Source organism: Polypterus senegalus, chromosome 1 (genome assembly GCF_016835505.1).
Source record: "Polypterus senegalus isolate Bchr_013 chromosome 1, ASM1683550v1, whole genome shotgun sequence".
In the NCBI taxonomy this organism is placed as follows: Eukaryota; Metazoa; Chordata; class Cladistia; order Polypteriformes; family Polypteridae; genus Polypterus; species Polypterus senegalus.
In genome coordinates, this window is record NC_053154.1 from 169,344,544 (window position 1) to 169,367,690 (window position 23,147).

Consider the following 23,147-nt stretch of genomic DNA (forward strand, 5'->3'; position numbering starts at 1 on the left):
GAGTTTTATTTAATATGTAATACGTGCTCTGATTGGGTAGCTTCTCAGCCATCTTGCAATAGCGTCCCTTGTATGAAATCAACTGGGCAAAGCAACTGAGGAAGCATGTACCATAAATGAAAAGACCCACTGTCCGCAGAAATCCGCGAACCAGCATGAAATCTATGATATAGATTGAGATATGCTTACATTTAAAATCCGCGATAGAGTGAAGCCGCAAAAGTCGAAGCGCGATATAGCAAGGGATCACTGTAATGCATTATGTACACAAAACTACACGTGTGCGAATAAATGGCTAGTGTTCATTATTTTGATGGAATGTTGCAAAGTCGGGTAGTCGTGAGCCCCTCGGGGGTGAAGCTAACATATTCCAGCTAGGCTGAGGTCCTTTTCCAAGCTCAGAAGGGCTCTCTTCATTAAAGCAGCAATACAAAACATTAAAAGGACAGATTTAATAAAAGGAGATCACAATGATTACCACGGTTCCTAAATTGAGATATGTAAGCAAATCACTAGTAGGTGTAACAGGAATTCACTGTGCTAAACTAATGGATTTTCATTTTTCATTTAAGTGCTAAGACTGATAGGTATCTTTTATACTGGAGGGAATATAATTGTAGACTTTAGAGGCTGTATAATTAAAGGATTTTCTTCCACGTATCTTGTACTCATTGTTTCCATCATGGAATACACATATTGTTAAGTTCAGTAATACTTGACAAATTACTTAATTGATTTTGATTGTCTTTTGTGTCTAATGCTAGTGGAATAGGCTCCATCCATCCTTCCCCATGTTACCCCCCTGGATTGGAGTAATCAGGGTCAGAAATTGAATGAAAGAATTCATGCAAGCTGGGTGTTTCAAAATCATCAGTTTTGCAATATGCTGCATAAAGAAGGTGATAGTTTATATATAAAAAAATAAAATAAAATTGTTATTCTTAAAGATAAAACTTTTACTCCCTTCACACTAAAGATCAAACTCTTTTTCATTATGGTGCTATCTGCAGAAATTCCATCAACTAAAATAATGTTTTCTTAAAATTAAGTACTCTAAATATCACTTACTCATATTCTGTCTGTCTAATGCCATTAATCAACTACGTAACTAAAGAAGCATAGTTTGGCTTTTGGTAAATACAGCTAAAAATCATTAACATACATATCAAAGGTAAATATTTTTATCACACAATGGTAACACTTTAGTTTATGTACTGCAACAATGTATCTGTTACTCATTTGCTCTTTTTTTTTTTTTTAAACTTTAATTGAATTTATATGAAGCATGTAACATTCCATTCAATCAAGTCAAACTTAACAAAACGAAATAATACTCTTATGTAATAAGACTTCAACAAACACTTCTTTTGGCCTTCTTAACACTTGCAAACATCAGCAAATTGTTTGTTCATCTCTAACAAAGTCAGAAACTAACAAAATATTACTTTGTGCTGGTCTGAGGTGGCACAACTTAGACACATTTCTCTTAATATTACGTCTACAAATCTACAATCTACAAATCCTTCATAATTTTTTTTCTATCATGCCAATATACCACACTGCACAGAGACGAACAGCTACTGAGGTTTTGTGATGAAGACCAAAAGAAGCCTTTGTTAAGATCTTGTTACATAAGAGCAAATGAGTCATAGATGTTTTTTTGTAGTATCTAAACTAAAATCATACACACACAACATCTAAAGGCAATGTATACTGAATAAAATAACAGTTCACACATTCAACCTTATGGTACTCTATATTTAACAGCAGTCAAGCAATGAGAGAGTGCTGTCATCTGTATCATGTTGAAAATGGCTCAAAATCTGGAGCAAACTCCCAAAAAACAGTACCTGAAAATTCGTCAAATTCTCAGCCTGTGTGGTAAAATGCTGCACATTATTCTAAAAGAATAAAGATTGTAGTGTTTCCCTATGAGAAGATACTAGCATCTCATTAAAAGGAGTTAAGATTTCTAGAGATGCAAAACTAAAACTTTAAAGTGAAATAGTAAATTGATTTAAGAACATTTGGATGCAATTCTATTTTTTTTTAAAAAAAAGTCTAACATTTACGTTTTAGTCCAGGACAATGACATTCAACAAGAACCCACTGAAAGTGCCTGACCAGCTATATTCAGTAACAATTTTAGGCACGCATGTTCATTAATGCAATTAGTCTGCTCCTCCAGACAGCCAACCATGTGATTGTAACTTTCTCTTTCTCTCCAAACAATTAATATACACACATACACTACTGGTCAAACAATTTAGAACATCCCAGTTTTTCTTCAGATTTCATCAATTGAAATGCAATGAATGACCTAAAATGGTGAAAAGGTAAGCAATAAACTGCCAAGTTTAGGTTAGGCTAGCAAAAACTGAAAAAATGAAAATATCACAATATTACAAATGGGCCTTCTTCAAGGAACAACTAATACCCTGTAGGTTACAACCTACAGATGTTCTGCAGCAATTAAAGTAAATTAAGCCTTGTCAGTTGAAGGAAACAATTTCCACAGGTGTCCCAACTTCTGTTGATTACTTAAAGCCTCTGTCTTAAAGCATAGTTGAAACAAACTGTGTTACTACACCCTCTGAAGTACTACTTGGACTATTTTCCAGTGATAATGGCAAGTAAACAGCAATTAACGAATGAAATGAGACAGAGCATTATTACTCTTAGAAGTGTGTAAAGAACTTGGAGAAACTGCAAAAAAAAAAAAAAAAATTTATATATATATATATATCAAAGTGTCAGTGAGTATGGTGTCCTACACAATCCAAACACACACTCTGATGGGAAAAGTTTTGGCAGACCCAAAGTCACAGCCTATTCAGAAGACAAATTTCTGAAGATCAGCAGCTTGAGTGTTAGGTGCAAAACAGCACTATCTATATCTATCTAACCATATATCCATCCATCATCCAACCCGCTATATCCTAACTACAGGGTCACGGGGGTCTGCTGGAGCCAATCCCAGCCAACACAGGGCGCAAGTCAGGAAACAAACCCCAGACAGGGCCATATATATATATATATATATATATATATATATATATATATATATATATATATATATATATATATATATATATATATATATATATATATATATATATATATATATATATATATATATATATATATATATATATATATATATATATATATATATATATATATATATATATATATATATATATATACACATATATATATATATATATATATATATATATATATATATATATATATATATATATATATATATATATATATATATACATATATATATAATATGTATGTGTGTGTGTTTGTGTGTGTGTGTTGCATAGTTTTACTGTCAAATAATGCAAAGAGTACGCAACACGTGTTTCACCCTAATTATGGGCTCATCAGGCGTACACACTCACTACACCCCCTCTCGGGGATCGATCCTCAGCGTCAGAGGCAAAGCCACGGCATATGGTTCATTTATTTGACAGCATGTAGATCGGGGTAATTACATTCATGGCATTTATAGTCTGAATCACAAACTGATTGTATGGGTGGTTACCTACCAGGTAACTCTTGTGGTTGGTCTGCAAGTCGTCAAACATCCGCCACGGCGCCCTCTTCAGTTGCAAGAAGCAGATCATAGAATGTTGCATAGTTTTACTGTCAAACTCTTTGCATTATTATATTGTAATTTACAATATATACACTCGTACATTCAGACATGGTTGTAGTTTTACAGTGAATGGTACAATAAACAAAATCATCATAGCTTGTAACTTTCCGATTTGTATTTGTTTTTTAACCATTTGATACTCAGCATGTCCTATTTATCTTTCAGAGATGAAATCTACTGTCAGATCTGTAAACAGCTATCAGACAATGGAAGTCGGACTAGTTACATTAAGGGCTGGATCCTTTTGTCCATCTGCCTTGGTATCTTTCCTCCGTCTGAACGGTTTAAAAAGGTAACTGAAGTACTCTCTAGAAATTTGGCAATTATCCTATTCATCTCTAATGTCTGCTTCTGTATAGATATTGTGTGGATCTCAAAACAGTCATTGGCTTCAGTTGTAGACTTTTTTAAATTAAAAATCTATATCATCAAATCTAGGAGCACTTAAGGTTAAAGTGACAAATGCCTATCCCTTCTTCGCATTCACTGGTCAAAAGCATGACCCCATTTAAAGGGGGTTTCTGTTTGTGGGCTACTTTTTTTTTCAGAGCTATTTATGTAAGAATTTCATTGCAAAACTACATGCATTTTCCATGTTTAGGGCATTAAAGCAGATGATTTGATGTGTAGATTATGTGATACAAGTAATGCAAGATTTTTTCTTGGCCATTTGTGACATTGTTTGCTTTTGTCCAGAGTTCGTCATCTTTTTGTCCTTTTGCCATGAAAAAAGAGATTAAAATTTTGTCTTAGCCAAAACTACAAACTGCATGAGGTCATTAGCATATAAAAATGTAATATTTTTGGGTGGAATATTCCTTTTGAAAAAAGGTTCTTTGGTCATTAGCTCATTTTATTTTTCTTCCAGTAGCACTGGTGCCTCTCAATTTTCAGCCAATTTATTGTTGCTGAAACACCATGTTATAAAAAAATAAATTGAAAAGAATTTATTTTGTATTTCATATAATAATAATAGTGTCCAGCAAACTACAAATAAAAATCACTGAAATGAAGAATGGTTGGCCAGCTCCATTTGAGCAATAATAGACACTATTTATAGGTATTTAAAATGCAAAAAATACAAGGCCATAAAATGTAAATTAGACAAAATAAAAATATAAGCTTTTGGAACACATTTGGCTTAGGTTATATTGGAAGAGGTTTTCAGTGTTTTTTAAAATATTGCTATTTGATTTTCTGTCACACAGAAAGTCTATTGAAACCGTTCCTAACTGCCAATCCATAGGAAATCACATTAGTTTACCCTATTCAAGATTCACCAAGACACATTCATTGCTGAACAATTAAAACTAAAGTATAACTCAGCTAAGTGATCATGGTGAACTGAAGCAATTGTTTCTGAACTGACGATTTCAAATGTTTTTCTCAAATATGTAAAAACAATCACCAAAATGTATAGTGGCACAATATTTTAGAGTTGAATTTGTTTTTTTCTGTTTGCTGTCAAACATACAACATGCTTGATCATATTCACTTCTCTTCTCCTTTACAGTATCTTCTAAACTTTATTCGGAATGGACCCATTGGGTACTCAGCTTACTGTGTAGATCGGCTGCGACGCACTTTATCCAATGGAGTGCGTGGTGAGCCACCTAGCTGGTTGGAGCTGCAGGTAAGGAAACAGCATGAAGCATATCTGTTAACTGATGCTTTCATTCAAAATAAGATTGTAGCAAACTGACCTGTGTGAGTAATCCAAGTAATATTTCGCATTTTTAAATGTTATTTAAATGGTATTTATTCATCCATCTTTGAAATCAATCTGAGTAAATAAGGCCTGAAATGATTTTTTGACATTATTGAATGTAAGTTCCTACACACTGGAAGTAAGCATGCTAGATATAATTGTATAATGAACTTGATAATAAGCTTTGTAAGAAATAAGTTTGAGTCCGAGTAGACTCTCTATCTACAGTCTTAAAGTATTCAGAAGTGATTAAGAAGGTAATAAGATGCTTCATCATAAAAGTGCATGATGTGGTAGTACAAGTTAAGAGAGCGTATGCTTTGTATTATATGACACACTGATAAAGCCCAACCTGTGGAACTTGGGTCTCCATGTTATATAAATTGTATAACTGTACTAAGAGAATCTGAAAGCAGGTCTATTAGTTTATGCAAATGAAAGTTACACATAGGTGTAAAATGATAATATTTCCTGTGCTTCTACTATACTGTACAGGTATATGCATGTAATTCTAAATTGAACACACCTGTGCATGCTGGTAATGGCACTTGTCCTACAAAGTGCAGATCAGGACCTACGTATAAACCATCACATGCGAAGAAACAGTATGGAGCACCCAGGACAGGACACAAATCCAAATTCAATTAGATAAATAGCTCTGAACTGACATTTAAAATAACCATTCAAACTAGCAGTAAATTTTCATGCTTAAAACTAACACTATTCGTCTAAATCTTTCCTTACAGGCTACTAAGACAAAAAAACCCATTGTAGTTTCAGTGACATTAATGGATGGTCACAGTCTCAGTGTGCTACTTGATTCTGCATCTACTGCTGAAGAGATCTGCCGTTATATTGCTCAGAAGATTGGACTGAAGGACATATTTGGATTTTCCATCTATATTGCCCTCTATGAAAAGGTACTGTACCTGTTTAAAAATAAATGGATAAGAACAATGCAAAGAAAGAGGTGGATTTTGAGCTAAGGTGTCGTGCATTACCCTCATTCTGTATTTCTAAAATGCTATGCCTACAGGTTTTTCTGTTTCTAGCTGCTCACTCTTACTTCTCTCTCTTCACAAGCATAAAGTTTTAGAAAGATAATATTTCAAAGTCTTTCAATTATTAGAATACCTGAGAGACTGTCAACATCTTTGTAGATTATATTTTGTTAGAACAATTTTAGAATTTACAAAGCACATTCAAATGTGGCTTTTCAGAGTTGCAGAGAGAAGGAGCCTATCCTGGCAGGTTTTGCACAAGATAGGAAACAGCCTTGGTCAGGGCATCAGTCCACAGCAGGGCTCATACAACAAGCTCTTACATGTTTGGAGATGTGTCAGGAAAACCCCCATGGTCAAGTTCAGGTTGAGGACTGAAACCCAGAATAGTGCATATGTAAAGCAGTAGTGCTTATCAATGTTGTCACCCTAGTTTTAAATTACTTTGGGGAAACAAATGGTTGTTTAAACGAATATTTCATCTAATTTTCATAATCTATACTAATAAAAGGCAAAGCCCTCACTCACTCACTGACTCACTCACTCACTCATCACTAATTCTCCAACTTCCCTTGTGGGTGGAAGGCTGAAATTTGGCAGGTTTATTTCTTACAGCTTACTTACAAAAGTTGGGCAGGTTTCATTTCGAAATTCTACATGTAATGGCCATAACTGGAACCTATTTTTCTCCATATACTGAAATAGACGTTAGCTCGATGGACGTGGGGGCAGAGCTGCGTGTGACATTATCACGCCTCCCACGTAATCACGTGAACTGACTGTGACCATTACAGTATATGGAGAAAAATAGGCTCCAGTTATGACCATTACACGTACAATTTCGAAATGAAAACTGCCAACCTTTGTAAGTAAGCTGTAAGGAATGAGCCTGCCAAATTTCAGCCTTCCACCCACACGGGAAGTTGGAGAATTAGTGATGAGTGAGTGAGTGAGGGCTTTGCCTTTTATTAGTATAGATGTATATATATATACTGTATGTATATATATATGTATATGTGTATATGTGTATATACAGTATATATATATATATATGTATATATATATATATATATGTATATCATGTATATGTATATGTCAATCATGTTACGTTATTATTAAAATGTTTCCTTTTCTTCTTCATTACTTCTTTAACACACTACTTCTCCGCTGCGAAGCGCGGGTATTTTGCTAGTTTCTCAATAATTGTAAAAGTAGCTTATTTTTTCAGTTTGGCTTAAGCTGTTTAGCACTGTACAATAGATTAACAGAACTTTCATTAGGAAAACTGTACTATACCACAGTTCAATGAGAATGCTAAAATCTCTACAAAGAACCTTGAAGGTCAAGTTGCTGACTAACAAGTATTCATATTTTGAAATAAAAGTAGAGTAAAAAAATGTAGTTTTGTGTTTTAAAGATTATTACTTTTCTCTTACATGATGCTGTGACCCTTTTTGAATGAGGTAAAAGGTATACAGCAGCTTACTGTGCTTGTAGTGTCAGTCAGCAATAACTGTTTACCTTAGTTCATACTTATTCACTTTGGGTTGAAGAAAGACTCTTCACAGAGGATAATGTCCGTCAAACAGTAACATCTGTAGCATTAAAGTGTCCCTGGCTTTAACTGGAACGTTCATTAATCTCACTCTCTAAAACTGAAGTAGCACAGAATGGCCAATAGGGTGCACAGGCCTGAGGTAAGTAGGACAAACAAGTGCCTGCTCAAGAAGTTGCAACTAGCAAGTAGGAGGGCATAAAGATACTTAGTTTGCTTACAGTTTTTAATGTTGAAGGCAGGCCACCTGATCATAAATAAAAAAGGTGTGAGCTGCAAACTTTTTTGTTCAAGTATTATAACACTTTACTTTAGAAACTGTATCTGTTTTTGCATCTGTTACTCTTATGTAACAAGACCTTAATAAAGGCTTCTTTTACTTCATGACACTTATAAAACATCAACAGATAGGTTGTTTCTGTGGCATACTGACATGATGGTAAGATTACTTGTTAATATGAAGGATTCACAGGTCTTGTACTAAATATGTAATATCAACAAAAATGTGTCTCAGTTAAGCCACCTCGGACCACCACATGCTTTGTAAATGTTATGAAGACCCAAAGAAGTGTTTCTTAAGGTCTTGTTACAATACAGTAAACGAGTAATAGAGGCATTTTTGCAGTACCTACTCTGAAGTGTTACCAGAAGTAGTTTTGTTTTTGCTGAGATGTGTTCCACCTCTGCAAAAAAGTATTTTTACCAAGAACAATAATTAAAATCGGTATGTTTTTAACAGGTGTGGTCACTAGGTGGAGGAAAGGAACACTTGCTAGACTCCATTTCCCAGTGTGAGCAAGTAGTGAAAGGGCAAGGTGGAAAAGAGCAGCATGCTCCATGGCGATTATATTTCCGAAAAGAAGTCTTCTCTCCATGGCACAACTGTAGTGAAGACCCCGTCAGCACTGACCTCATCTATAAGCAGATAATTCGAGGTCTGAAGTTTGGAGAGTATCACTGTGACAAGGTAGGATGTAAACTGACCTGTAGGTCAGATGGGCATGAGGGATCCATACCATCTTATATTATGGGACCTTAGCTTATGGTTTTAATGAAGTATTTACAAAAACAGTCCTTATGGTGTCTCATTTTTGTTTCAGTTGACTTCCCACAATGGAATATCATAATATGTTACACATATTTCATTTAAGGGTGGTGTTGTAGCACAGCAGTTATTGATAATAATCCACATTGCACTGTTATTCATGGAGGATAAACACTACATGCGCTAAATTATTGTCTTATACAAATGAATAAGAAGCACATGCCTACATTGCCAATGTAACAGTGTCATATATGCAAAACTGATTTTTTTTTTTCTTTGCTGATCTTCTTTCCAAATGGTCCTAGTAAATAACTTTTCTGCCTCAGAGTTCCAGGCGACTAGGTTTAAATCCTGGAGTGGTTCATGAGGAGCATGAGGTACATGAGGAGCTGGAATATTCTCTCTGTGCCTACTTTGTTTTTTTCTGTGTGTGCTTAATTTTTTTCCTTAACACTAGAATTCCTGAAGCCAATGAAAAAACTTGTAATCCCAGGGGGTGGGGATCGATCTGTTCTTAATATAATTCTTTTTTTTGTAAAAACTTGATTGCTATGTATTGATTGTAATAAAATTAATAAAAAAAAAAAAAACTTGTTATCCCGACCCACCTTAAATTAATTTGTACCTCTCCATCCGTGTCTTTTGTTTTGTAAATGTGTTGATCAGCACCAGCAGCAAGCAACCTGCTATCTCATCCTCTCACCGCCGCAGAAAGGGCAAGAAGATCTCCCAGCTCAAGTCTTGTTTATCTCATTGTGAGGTGCCTGGAGTTGTATAGGATAAATAATATATCGTTATTTGGAATACATACATTTCATGTGTATTCAGTGTGTACAACGATCTGTGTAAATGTAGGATGAAATGTGGGGCAGGAATTGTTGAACACATAACAAAAAAAGAAACATTTTCATATCTTAGTAGTAATTGAAGTCCAAATTTCAAATAAACACTTTCACAAAAGTTACAAATATAACAAAACAAGTTTGCTTTTATTCAAAAACATAACTGTAGAGAAAGAAATTGGGTTAGGGTACAGCAGTGACATGACTGCTTGGGTGATGCAGCAGTAAGAACTGCTGACTCGTAATCAAGTGGTTGCAAGTTCGATTCCGAAGGCATCCATTTTGAACAGTGAGCTGCTCTTATTGTTCTAATACAGAATAAAAACATACATTTGATTTGAGTCTGTAACAGCAGGTGTAAATTTATGGTACTTGTAAAAGTTAGCTTTTTTTATTCAGTTTTATTCTCTTAGTCATGTTCACATTCCCCCGGATCTAACACTGCTAGTTTTCAAATAAAGATGTGCTATAACAGAGGTGAACTAAGGTGAGGATAAGGGTTCTACATTGGAGAAAGAGAACAGAAGTCCTCCTCACAAGAAACATCCACTTACACATAAGAACAACGCAGCTGCACCAGGTGTAAAGCTGAAATATGGCACCGTTTGGATGTAGCAACAGGTTGGGCATCGTCCTGACAGTCAATCTAGGAGAGGTGCAAGTGGATTTAAGGTGGAACGGATTTACAAGTTTTTTCGTAAGCTTTGGTAATTCTAGTGTTAAATTACAAAGACTTGGGTAAGGATTCCTAAGAAATGGCTAGGTCACACTAACTGTGAATATGTTGTAAGAGAAAGACAAGTCCATCAATGAAGATTTGGGGTACCATCCTGGTAACCCGAGATAAGTGAGTGATTGAAAAACAAAAGCAAACACAAAACAACTGCAGAGATGTCTTCACGGACATGAGTTCATAACAGAATTGATTCAATATGGCTGATCATCCGGTTTTAAGTTCTTCTGATAAGAAGAGGAGGGTCCAGGTGGTCAGACACTGGAAGTGATCTCAGTTGGGTTCCAACCATCAATTTTCCAGTCAGCAGAGGAGGAGGAAAAAAGTCTTTGGGGCATAGCACCAACCACTGGGGAAATGGGGAATTAAATACAATCATTAAAGCCCTTAAGCTGTCCCTTATACACTTGCATGTGACAATGTGCAAAAGCAGAGAGGCTCTACAATGAATTGGCATGCTATCCAGGTTTTATTCCTGACTTGCACCCAGGTAATGGCCAGTCATGCTTCACCTCTCTGAAACTGTAATACTGGATTAGATGGATGAATGGGTGCCGTATTCATGGAATGTGTTTCGTATTTGCAAAACTTCTTGTACATGTTTGTGTCTCGTGACTGATGTGTTTGCATTGATGTGGTGTTTATTAATGTGTGCAATAAGTCAAAAACTAAAATGTTATCTATGCATTGGTCCTAATCTTATTTTTACCAACATATTTCTAACCAAGGCAGAATCAAACAAGACCCTATTGTTCTTCAAATTTTAGCCTCATTGGTATCCATAATTGGCTTTAGATGAAGCACATACTATAAAAATTTCATATTTCTTATTGAAACAAGCTTCTTTTCACAGTACCCTTAGATAAAAGCCTGCTAGGAGTATGGATTCCATTGTTGTTAGATTCTGCTCATCACTTTACTGCACTGTAATATAATTATCTCCACGGGGTGATATTCATTTCAAATGTGTAAATTTGACATATTTTTAGGCTTCATTTTCTCTTCGGTGTGATTGCTTTCTCCCCAGGAGACATTTAATAGAGCCTGACATGGAAACTGATGAATTTGCATCCCAAAGCTCACAGACAATTCCTTCTCTCTCTGTTGTCTTTTTAGGAACATGATCTTATCCAGCTCACCGTGCAGCACTATTACATTCAATTCAACTTACAGCTTAGTGGAGAGAACTCAAGAAAAGTGGTGCAAGACTGCATTACCTACTCGCTGCTTGAAGAGAAATCTGAATCCAAATGGGTACAGCTCATCAATGGTTCCTGTGCCACAGTAAGAAGGAGCCATAAATGATTGCCCTTTTTTATTCTGTACCGACCTACCACACTGAAGTAGACCTTTTGTTTTTATCATTACTTTAAATAAACAGTAGAGAGATTTTATTTTATCATTATAAATATATCCATATTTTTAACTACTTTCTGAAATGATACGATTCCAATACGTTTTCAGACTTGTACTTTATTAAATAGCCAGATAAGGGTGGGTTCAGAGTTCAAGGCCCAACTAGGTAAATTCTATGACAAAAGGCCTGCTGCTGACAAGACATCCCCATTTCCTTGTAAAGAAATGCCAGTTAAGTAAAATGAGGCAGGCTGTCACCATTTTCAAATCAAACTTAATTAAACTGAAACTAATAGAGAATACAAGAGCAGAAGACATTTCCTTATTTAACATTGATGATGATGGAAAGTCTGGAAGATATGTGATTCTCAGACTAGAACATATACCTTCCCTTCCATCCATCATTTCTTTCTTTGTAGTTGCTTACTTGTTCCCTTTCAGTCTATTTTATATTGGGGTCCCCTGGGTCTTTCAAAATTAACTTTAGGGAAAGTTGCTTTTAAGAAGGCTGATGAAAAATTCTTTACCTGAAGCACTCTTGCAGATTTTGTAAAGACAACTGAAATTTCTTAATTTCTGAATCAATCTTATGACTTTGGGCCAATTGCTTGTTAGCTGTCCCTCACTTATCTCAAAAGCATATGGTCCTAAAGCAGAGGACAAATTCCTACAGTATGTGTCCCCTGTAATTTGTTTTGGGCAAAGATTGAGGTGTGCAGAATTCTAGTGAGTAATGACAGATCCTCATATAACATGCTTCAAGCATCTTAATCCTTACATCTGAATACTGATTTTCTCCAATAAAATTACTGAGTCTGTTTGTGGTCTCCCAATTACACTGAGGAAACCCTCTCTTTCTCTGAGTAAAGATCCATGTTCAATTTATCTAGATATACTTCAAATCTCTAGTGACTTTGGAGAAATTCTAGAGTAGGACAGAGGCCACTAAAACTGGTCATGTCCATCTTCTGTACCAGTTCAAGTTTTTTTTTACCTGCATCCTTTCTTCATCGGAAAGACAGGTCAATCTTATTTACCTTGATCATTATTGAAATTCACTGGATCGTTACCCTTCCACATCCATTGCTCAGTGTTACAATAACAAAATAACTTTAAAATAGTTAAACCATGTATGTTTGTAAATGCTTCCATAAACCCACCAATTTTTTAAAGCACTTTTTCTTTTCCAGGGTTGCTAGGAGGCAAAGTCTTTCTCGAGGAAAATTAAGTTCAAGGCAAATCTTAAACCTTGATGGTTACAGCAGTCCATCTTAGATCACACTAATACACATACCCACTCTTAGGAAAGTATTGAGACAAAATACATCTTTATAAATCAGAAGTGATCTAAGATAGATACATACATACATACTTTATTAATCCCTGGAATTGGAATATTATTTTTCAATAGTCTTCAAGTTGTACTTGATTCACAAATTAATAATGTTCTGATCTAGACCTCTGCCTCTTTCTTTCTGGTACATTATGTTACAGCTTAGTCATTTCTTGGAAAATTTTATTTCTATCTAGCTATCCATCAATTTATTTTTTTCATCCAGGTTTTGAGCTCTGCCTTTTTTCTTTCTCTTTTTTTAGCTTTTGCAGTTATGGCAGATCAACTGTCTATATCTACCAGATAGATCACATACACATATTCTTTATTTTCATTTTTAATAATGTCCCATTATTTTTCTTTGATTATCTTGTGATGCTGCTTCAGCCACATAAATTATAAACTAGTTGATTTGTTACTAATGACATAAACAAGAACACATGAGGAATGAAGCCAACTAGCATAAGAAATTCTTTTAAACCACCTATGTTCCAGTGCTACTGACATATATCTGTGCAAATTTAGCTTTAAGATTAATGTAAAAGGTTCTTACAATAAAAAAAGTACAGTATACAATGCCAGAATAGACTGATTCTCAAGCTATTTATTTTCTATGTTCATTTTGTTTGTGGTCAGAAAAATTGGGTGTATTGATTTGTTCTGTTTTCCCAATGGGGTTGTGTGTGTGTGTGCTTCTGTTCACCTGCTGTTTCCTCCTACATGAGTCCAGATGTTCATGCACAGCTGTTGTTTTGTTTCCAAGACCTCCTATTTGCAAAGAAGGCCTCATCAAAATATTGTAAAAGGGGAAGTGGTGGACTTTGCTCGATTCAAGTGGCCCTTGCTTTTCTCCAGGTTCTTTGAAGTCACTAAATTTTCAGGTGAGTCTCACAAAAAGTACATAAGACCAAGATACATACATGCCAGTTTTGTTTTTTGATTATGACTCTAGTTATGTTTTCAGGGAGAATTAGGTCTTTTAATCTGTCATAGTCAATGCTTTTACAAATTGTTTAAAGTTTAGTGATGAACATTTTAAGACTTAAGTGTAACTGAATTCATATTAACACCAGTACAAAGGTTAGCAATACAGTCTTGCACTGGTTATGTTCCAGAATTGAGTCAGAGCTGGAATGCTTTCTATGCTTTTGTCATGACTTGGAGCTTCTCCCACAGTCACAAAATATGATGTAATGTTATTTGTCCCTCAGTGTATGACCTGTTATAGAGTGGTGCTCACTTCCATAATAAGGTCCTGCTATAGCCTCATTTGTGATAGAAAAAAAAGAAAAAAAATGTAATTAAATGTATACTACAATAAATATGAGTAAAAAAGATATTCTTTTGAGGGACAGATTAATAAATTAGAAAGGGTACTGCAAAATTAATTATTTTGATAAGCAGCCTTGGAACATATTCACTGTCTGTTAGGGCAAGAGAAGGGCTTAATTTGATCTGGCACTGACCTAACTTCAGCTCCTATACCTCTGATTTTGAGTTGTCATCACTTATTACACATAACTTTATTTAAACTTTATAAAAGTAGTTAACATAATACTTATCTGTTTTTTGATTTGCTGATGTAAAAAAGAAAAAAGTGTGACATAAACACTGAATGCTACAAACATCAAAATAAACTGTCAGGTTGGTGTATTAAAATAACAAAGTATGGACATTGGAACTATTTAAGATTGTAAGTGAAATACTAATTGATTTGTGCAAGTATATGTATAAACAGTACTGGTTTAATGATTTGGTGGCCTAAGGCAAAAATAGGAATGGGGCCAATATAATTTCCATTGATCACACTTTTCTATACTTAAAGCAGGGGTGGACAAACTTTTTGGAAGCAGGACAAATTCTTAATAATGATTCATGCAGAAGGACATATAAAATCTAGCCAACTAGCATATGTGTTAATTTCAAACATGAACTTTTAAAATTTTCGTTCTAAAAAAAGGTTTTAATTATAAATCTTTTTATTAAAAGCTAATAAGGAAAAGCTCAAACACTAATCATTAGCAATTATTTTATGCCATTGTTCTGGTCATAAATGTGAAGCTGCTTACTTCTGTGCAAATAGTTGCTAGCAAATGAAATGTTAGATGTTGTAACAATTTTTTCAAAGATTGGAATCTGAGTCACTTCTGTACATGCTTTTTATAATTTCATTTGTTATAATACCGCACACAACTGAAACTGATAGCTCATAATTCTACCATACCAGTATGTCTGCAAAGCCTTGAAGAATAAAAAAAATCATAAGCCATGTTTAGTCTGTAGAAATCAAGAAAAGATACTTTAGTTAGATTATTCTGAATTTATCCTGTTGCCCAGGAGTTCAATTTCTCACAGCTGAAAAATGTTTGGCCCGTTGCCCACATTACATGGCCATGTCACATGGCCCTCAAAGTCCTGAAATCAAAATTCAAATTCATAATAAAGGTTGGTAATCTGAACTGCATGTCCGGCAAATATGGGAATAATTCATTTCTATAAATCTGCTTTTAACCTGCTTCTTTCAGGTTTGGAAACGGTGCTCTTTGTGCTGCAGTGACACCTGATGTTCCGCTTTCAGGGTGCTACTACTAACGAAATCCATTGTTGATAAAATCACCCTGCAGAAACTCTCATTTAATAAAAACCTGCATGCAAGACAACGACAAGCAATTAGCTAAACAACATCGACATTTATGCCACTCTAGACTATCCCTGTTTCTATGGAAAAAGCTTGGGTTTCTTTGGATGACACTGCTTGACAGCTTACTACGCTTACACCAGAAAACTGCAGCAACATTTTATTAAAAGCATCTCATTAAGTATGAAAAATTAAGATACGCAGGTTGTTTGCACCTACGCCACAGGTCACCCTTTGCCAAACCCCGATTTAAAGAGGTGGTACTTTCATTATTACCTTTAGAAGTATATAATGTGGTGGTGCTGGGTTTTTGATACTTTCACATTGGCAGCACATTAATCCAGTTGATTTCTTTTCTCTTTGGCTATTGCATTTGTTGCAACATTTTATAAAGGCCATCTAAATATATAGTAGTAGTAGTCTGAGTCCCGATCTGATTGTATGGGTGGTTACCTGCCAGGTAACACATGTGGTTTTTTTTCTGCCAGTCTGCAAACATCCGCCCCAGGCCCTCTCCATTGCGAGAAGCAGATCACAGAATGTTACATAGTTTTCTGTCAAATAAAGCAGAGAGTACGACCATACAATCAGAGCGGGACTCAGACTACGAATGCTATGAATGTAATTACTACGATCTCCAGGCTCTCAAATAAACGAACCACATGATGGGGTGCAGTGTAAGAGGCTTCGTCTCTGATGCTGATGTCTGAGATTCGATCCCTGCGAGGGGTGCAGTGGAGTGTGTAAGCCCAAATAAGAGAGAAACACGTGTCACGTACTTTTTGCATTATTTGACAGAAAACTATGTTGTTTTATATATATATATATATATATATATATATATATATATATATATACACACAGTACAGGCCAAAAGTTTGGACACACCTCCTCATTCAATGTGTTTTCTTATTTTCATGACCATTTACATTGGTAGATTCTCACTGAAGGCATCAAAACTATGAATGAACACATGTGGAGTTATGTACTTAACAAAAAAAGGTGAAATAACTGAAAACATGTTTTATATTCTAGTTTCTTCAAAATAGCCACCCTTTGCTCTGATTACTGCTTTGCACCCTCTTGGCATTCTCTTGATGAGCTTCAACAGGTAGTCACCTGAAATGGTTTTCACTTCACAGGTGTGCCTTATCAGGGTTATTTAGTGGAATTTCTTGCTTTATTAATGGGGTTGGGACCAGCAGTTGTGTTGTGCAGAAGTCAGGTTAGTTGGACGATCATTTATTTTTCAATAGGACAATGACCCCAAACACACCTCCAGGCTGTGTAAGGGCTATTTGACCAAGAAGGAGAGTGATGGAGTGCTGTAAATGGTCATGAAAATAAAGAAAACACATTGAATAAGGTGTGTTCAAACTTTTGGCCTGTACTGTATATATATAATAGATAGATACTATGAAGTTGCCGGCTATTTCAAGAAAAAAGAAATTACCTTTGGGAACTTTGCAGCATTTTTAACTTTAATTTTTTAGTCATTAACTTGTTTTCTGTTGAACATACTGGTAAGTGATTGACCCCATGGCTACAAGCTCCTTAGCCATGTTGTAAGTAGTCTTTTAGGCTTCAATCCAACTGTACAGTAGTGTGTCAGTAACATGGAATAGTCCGTTGTGGTCTGGACTGTATAGGGCTTTGAGTGACTTTGGGGCCCTGGGCACTTGCCAACATTTGCCTAATGGTTAAGTCTATCCCTGGATTTCATTTATTTTTCTTAGGCCACTGATGTAATTCAACATCAACAGTGCAAATTTCCATTGTCGCTGCACCCACTTTGCTCCCCTGTGTTGTCACCATGAGCTCTGGCACCTCATGATTTACAAATTAAGCACAGTGTAACAAAATTTAATTCCTTATTCACACTGATAATACATTTGCCACAAAAGCAAACTTTTTTTGAGTGCAATGTAAAATTTTCAAATAATTTTCAAGATAGTTGCTGCCAAACCAGCTACCTGATATACTAAAATAGTTTTGTAGGGTGAGTGTATACAAATTATAAATATAATACATGGATCCTGAGGAACCCGTTTCACTTCAATGCTCACTTCAGTTTTGTGACCCTTTCTTGTTGTTATTCCTGGCTATGCTCATTGCCTGTCTTGCAACACAAATACAACAGGCAATCAAATATTTTCTCAATTCATTTACTGAGTTTATAGTTATAGGGCCAGTCTTAACACTCTACTTAGTGATTATTCCCAGAAGGTTGCTTCAAGTAACCATGCATCATTGGGCCCAACCCCATATCAAAAAGACAGGCACTCTTGTAACTACTACCGTATGTATTGGACCATTATGTTACTACCTATTGATGTAGATAATTTATGTTATTCTGCTTATTATTCCCATCACCCATTCCTTTAGCTCCATGCCCCTATAATAATAACAATTTAACCAAATATGTTATAGTACCCTTCATGTCTCTCCTGCAATGGTATGACAGCACTTACATGTGTCCCTCTCCCTATGGCCCTACTAGGACCTGTCCCTGTCTTGTACTCCCTTTCCCTGGCTGCACTGCCCATTTTCACCATTCCACCCTTTACAATGCCCTGCATCAGTGTTTGATACACATCCACTATAGCTAAATGTTTCTAAACTGAGTCATACTTCTTCAATTGTATTTTGGAATGATTTAAGAGATGTTTTGACAGGCAGCAGTGGTGATTTAGATATATACAGTAGTCAGGTGCAAGTCACAAACAACAAAGTTGTAAAGAATGCAAAACATTTATCCTCTGTTTTACCAAAAAGAAAGCTCTACTGAACTAGTACTTAATGACACAATTAGGCTCAAACAAGCCTCAGTCGCCCTAATTGAACATCTTCTGTAGATGTTTCACAGTGTGACTGAAAAAGGGCTTTGAGCATATATAATGGCACAGGCAGCACCGTTGTACAAGAGCCCTGATCATGTGACCATTTCTTTTATGTGAGAATGCCTGCACTGTGAGTAATTTGAATGCTTGGCAATGTGTATGGAAAAATGTGTGAATAAACATCTCACAACTGTGTTATTCCTAAGAAATGTGGAAATATTTCTAAATAACTGTCCAAAGAGAGTACGGCCGAATTCAAATAGCAAGAATCTGTTTTTCCCAATGAATCTTCTGTACTAATACTCATATGGAATTTCCAGCTGTGATATCTCACTTTTTGTGCTGGAATTCAGAAACTCCTCAGGCTCATTTATTCCACTTGCATAACAAATCTACTATGACAAACTCAATTGCCAATGCTGCAGTGAATTTTGGCACCATCACAATAACTATTTCAGTTTACATCAACTATGTTATTAGCTATGAAGAAGCAACGTAAATTAAAAATTAAGAAATAAATAAATACTGTAAAAGGTATAGGCATATTACATCACATTTAGTGTTGTTGCCACCAGACAACTCTACTATATTAAATTGAACACATCAAACTTTTGACCATATTCATAAAAGTAGAGAAATTTATGGTTTAATATAGCACTTAATATATTTAATAACACTATAGAAAAACACCCTGCAATGGACTGGCACCCTGTCCAGGGATTGTTCCTCCTTTGTGCTCTAGGCTAGCTGGGATATACTTCAGCACCCCCCGCAACCCTCTTAAAAACTAAGTAGATTAGAAAATGAAATGGAATGGTATTCTTGCTTTGATTTTGGTTTGCAATGATATCAATAGCAGAGTGTTTGCTCCTGCACTAGAAGACCAAATCTAAAAAAAAAAAAAAGATTGAATGTTGTAAACAGATGCTTGGTATTTTCCTGTAATTATATACAGATATTAAAAAAATAATCACAGCAAAGAATCTTCTCTGTTTCTCGAACATTGTGACATCACCATTATTTAACCTGGCTTGTATTTTATTTCTTTTCAGGACCCAGTTTAGCAAGAAACCAGTTCATTGTTGCTGTCAACTGGAGTGGAATATCCTTTCTAGATGAAAAGGAAAAAAAGCTTTTAGACTTGTCTTACCCTGAAGTTGTTGCGATCAACACCAGCAGGTACAGCATTTCATATGATGACTAGGTAGAATATGAAACACAAACTCAAAGTGTGTTTCTGAATAATGTTAAAAACCTTTGACATTTTAAAATTTCATTTTAATTTTTGAGAATCCACTTAAATCATTGACTGACGTATGAATGATAGGGTAAGCCTAATGTTTTTTAAGGAATGGGATGACAAGGCTGACAAAGAAATCCAAATTTTGCAAACATTTGCCTTTTTTTTTTATCAAATTACATTCTTACTTTAGGTTCCTATTTGTTTTCTTACTGATATGGAAACTTCGTGCTCCTGAATTATTCTAACGCCTGGCTACCTGAACCTTAGTCAAGCCAATTGGAGTTGTTATTCTGCTTCAGATGTTTAAATCCTGGGCATTCTGCTATCAAGGTCAAATTTTCCATTTATGGAATCTTTGCTGCCAGGGCCTTATTTGTCCTAAAATGAATAGAAAAAAATCTCCTATTCCATATAATTATTTGTGCAATAGCTTTTTACAGTCTGCATGGTTCTCCTGTTGCACTTTTTTTTTTTTTGGATGTCACAAAATATTGTGTTCATTATAATTATGGAAAATTCCATTCTATCTAATGCAGGGCTGATAAAACATTTGGGCAAACTATCTCAATGAGCACTCTGCGAGGAGAAGAGTTTGTTCTTACTTCAGCCAATGCGGCTGACATCTCAGAGCTGGTGGTCATGTTCCTGGAGGGACTGAAAAAGAGGTCTGAATATGCTGTTGCTCTGCAGGAATCGGGCAAACAGGGTACAATCTTTAAAATTCATCTTGTCCAAGTGTAAGAGATCACAAGATCATTGACACTGAACTAGAAGGGGCCAGTCTTAATCTGGCCTCCACTGTCAATTCAGCTACTCATTCTGAATTAGTTATATACTTCTCAACCAGTGTAAATTTCAAGGCACAATTACAGAACTGAATTGAACCAATGCATTGGGCATGCTAAGACTAATGAAGCATTTAGCACCCTTAATTTCACAAGTCTTCTTATTTGGTAATAAATGTGTGGGAGTGAATTAAACCCTCAAATAATTTTCTGTTGGGTTGAATTCTGCTAAATATTACTTGGTACAGTTTTTTTTCCTCATGTAAAACAATACAAATATAAACAGGAAGAAAGAAGTGACCTGTCAGTGTCCAAGCATTTGCAGTGACTTCAAGGGCTGCATCGTATGGATACTCTACTGTTGCAATAATGTTGGCTGTCATTAAGAAAGGAATCATTAAATACATTATGCGTTTTTCAGAAAATGGCACTCAAATCTTATTTAAAAAAAGTACAAAATGTTTCCACTCTAACTAAAAAATCCAGGACTATAAATGCCAGTATACTGCCTAACGAAAAACAAGGCATACTTCCTGATAATATTACTAAGGTATCAAAAGTGAGCAACTTAAATGTGAGTTGAATAAGTTCTGTCATATCTTTGAAAAAACACTCTTGTCCATTACTATTATGATCATCTGAAAATTTCTGCCTTTTGGTATTGTTTCATTGTATGAATTTAAACTTGGGTTAGTTTAGCCTCTTCCTATAGCACCACAATGATTTCAGGTTTTCGCCCCAGCAAGTTTCTTTGTTCAGTCGTTGCTGTAAATGAACTTTTAATTTAATTAGGCCCTTTGCTCATGTTGCCATTCTGATTCTTCATAAATTGTTATTAATTTATACATTTATCCATCCATCCTCTTCCGCTTATCCGAGGTCAAGTCGCGGGGGCAGCAGCTTGAGCAGAGATGCCCAGACTTCCCTCTCCCCGGCCACTTCTTCTAAGTCTTCCGGAGGAATCCCGAGGCATTCCCAGGCCAACCGGGAGACATAGTCCCTCCAGCGTGTCCTGGGTCTTCCCCAGGGCCTCCTCCCGGTTTGACGTGCCCGGAACACCTCACCAGGGAGGTGTCCAGGAGGCATCCTGATCAGATGCCCGAGCCACCTCATCTGACTCCTTTTGATGCGGAGGAGCAGCAGTTCTACTCTGAGCCCCTCTTGGATGACAGGGCTTCCTTTTTCACCACAACAAACCAATGCAGAGCCCACATCACTGCGGACGCTGCACCGATCCGCCTGTCGAGCTCACGCTCCGTTCTTCCCTCAAGACCCTGAGATAGTTGAAATCCTCCACTTGGGGCAAGATCTCGCTCCCAACCCTGAGAGGGCACTCCACCCTTTTCTGGCTGAGGACCATGGTCTCGGATTTGGAGGTGCTGATTCCCATCCCTGCCGCTTCACACTCGGCTGCGAACCGATTCAGAGAGAGCTGAAGATCACAGCCTGATGAAGCAAACAGACAACATCATCTGCAAAAAGCATTGACCCAATCCTGAGTCCACCAAACCGGACCCCCTCAACACCCTGGCTGCGCCTAGAAATTCTGTCCATAAAAGTTATGAACAGAATTGGTGACAAAGGGCAGCCCTGGCGGAGTCCAACTCTCACTGGAAACGGGTTCGACTTACTGCTGGCAATGTGGACCAAGTGCTGACACCGGTTGTACAGGGACCGAACAGCCCTTATCAGGGGGTCTGGTACCCCATACTCCCAGAGCAACCCCACAGGATTCCCTGAGGGACACAGTCGAACACATTTTCCAAGTCCACAAAACAGATGTAGACTGGTTGGGCAAACTCCCATGCACCCTCCAGGACCCTGCTAAGGGTGTAGAGCTGGTCCACTGTTCCGCGACCAGCACGAAAACCATCCATCCATTTTCCAACCTGCTGAATCCGAACACAGGGTCACGGGAGGTCTGCTGGAGCCAATCCCAGCCAACACAGGGCACAAGGCAGGAACCAATCCCGGGCAGGGTGCCAAGCCACCGCAGAGGACAAAAACCACACATACATTTATTTTTTTCTGGAATTCAACAGTGTTGTTGATTAGAGAACATCAGTACTCAGCAGTCCCTATGTCTCACTTTTTTCTAGCTGAACATAAGGAATTTGATAAATGAGAGGATACCATTCAGTTCATCAGATTTGTTTGTTTAGCTAATAGCTAAACTGTCCCAATATCTCATACAGATACTTCTTAAAGGTTGTCAAGGTTTCTGCCTCAATTACGTGTCTTGGTAGTTTCTTCCAGATTCCCACAACATTTTGTGTAAACAAGTGCTTTCTGGCTTCTGTCCTAAATGCCCTTCCTCTTAATTTTGTCTTTGCGTACATGATTCACCTTTAAGTTGAAAGAGTTCTTCCAGGTTTATTTTATTAGTGCCTTAGAGAAT

The 23,147-nt window shown here is 36.4% G+C and overlaps 1 protein-coding gene across 1 annotated transcript in view; it reads left to right on the forward strand.

Moving 5' to 3' along the window:
• The window catches only part of LOC120535134 (unconventional myosin-VIIa), a 131,769-nt gene that overhangs the window by 75,354 nt on the left and 33,268 nt on the right, over window positions 1-23,147 (forward strand). The window contains exons 26-33 of the mRNA XM_039762746.1: window positions 3,836-3,962; window positions 5,184-5,303; window positions 6,125-6,298; window positions 8,674-8,901; window positions 11,671-11,838; window positions 14,007-14,124; window positions 19,774-19,900; window positions 20,501-20,670. Coding sequence (XP_039618680.1) covers window positions 3,836-3,962; window positions 5,184-5,303; window positions 6,125-6,298; window positions 8,674-8,901; window positions 11,671-11,838; window positions 14,007-14,124; window positions 19,774-19,900; window positions 20,501-20,670 — 1,232 coding nt within the window. The remainder of the gene's footprint in view (window positions 1-3,835; window positions 3,963-5,183; window positions 5,304-6,124; window positions 6,299-8,673; window positions 8,902-11,670; window positions 11,839-14,006; window positions 14,125-19,773; window positions 19,901-20,500; window positions 20,671-23,147) is intronic.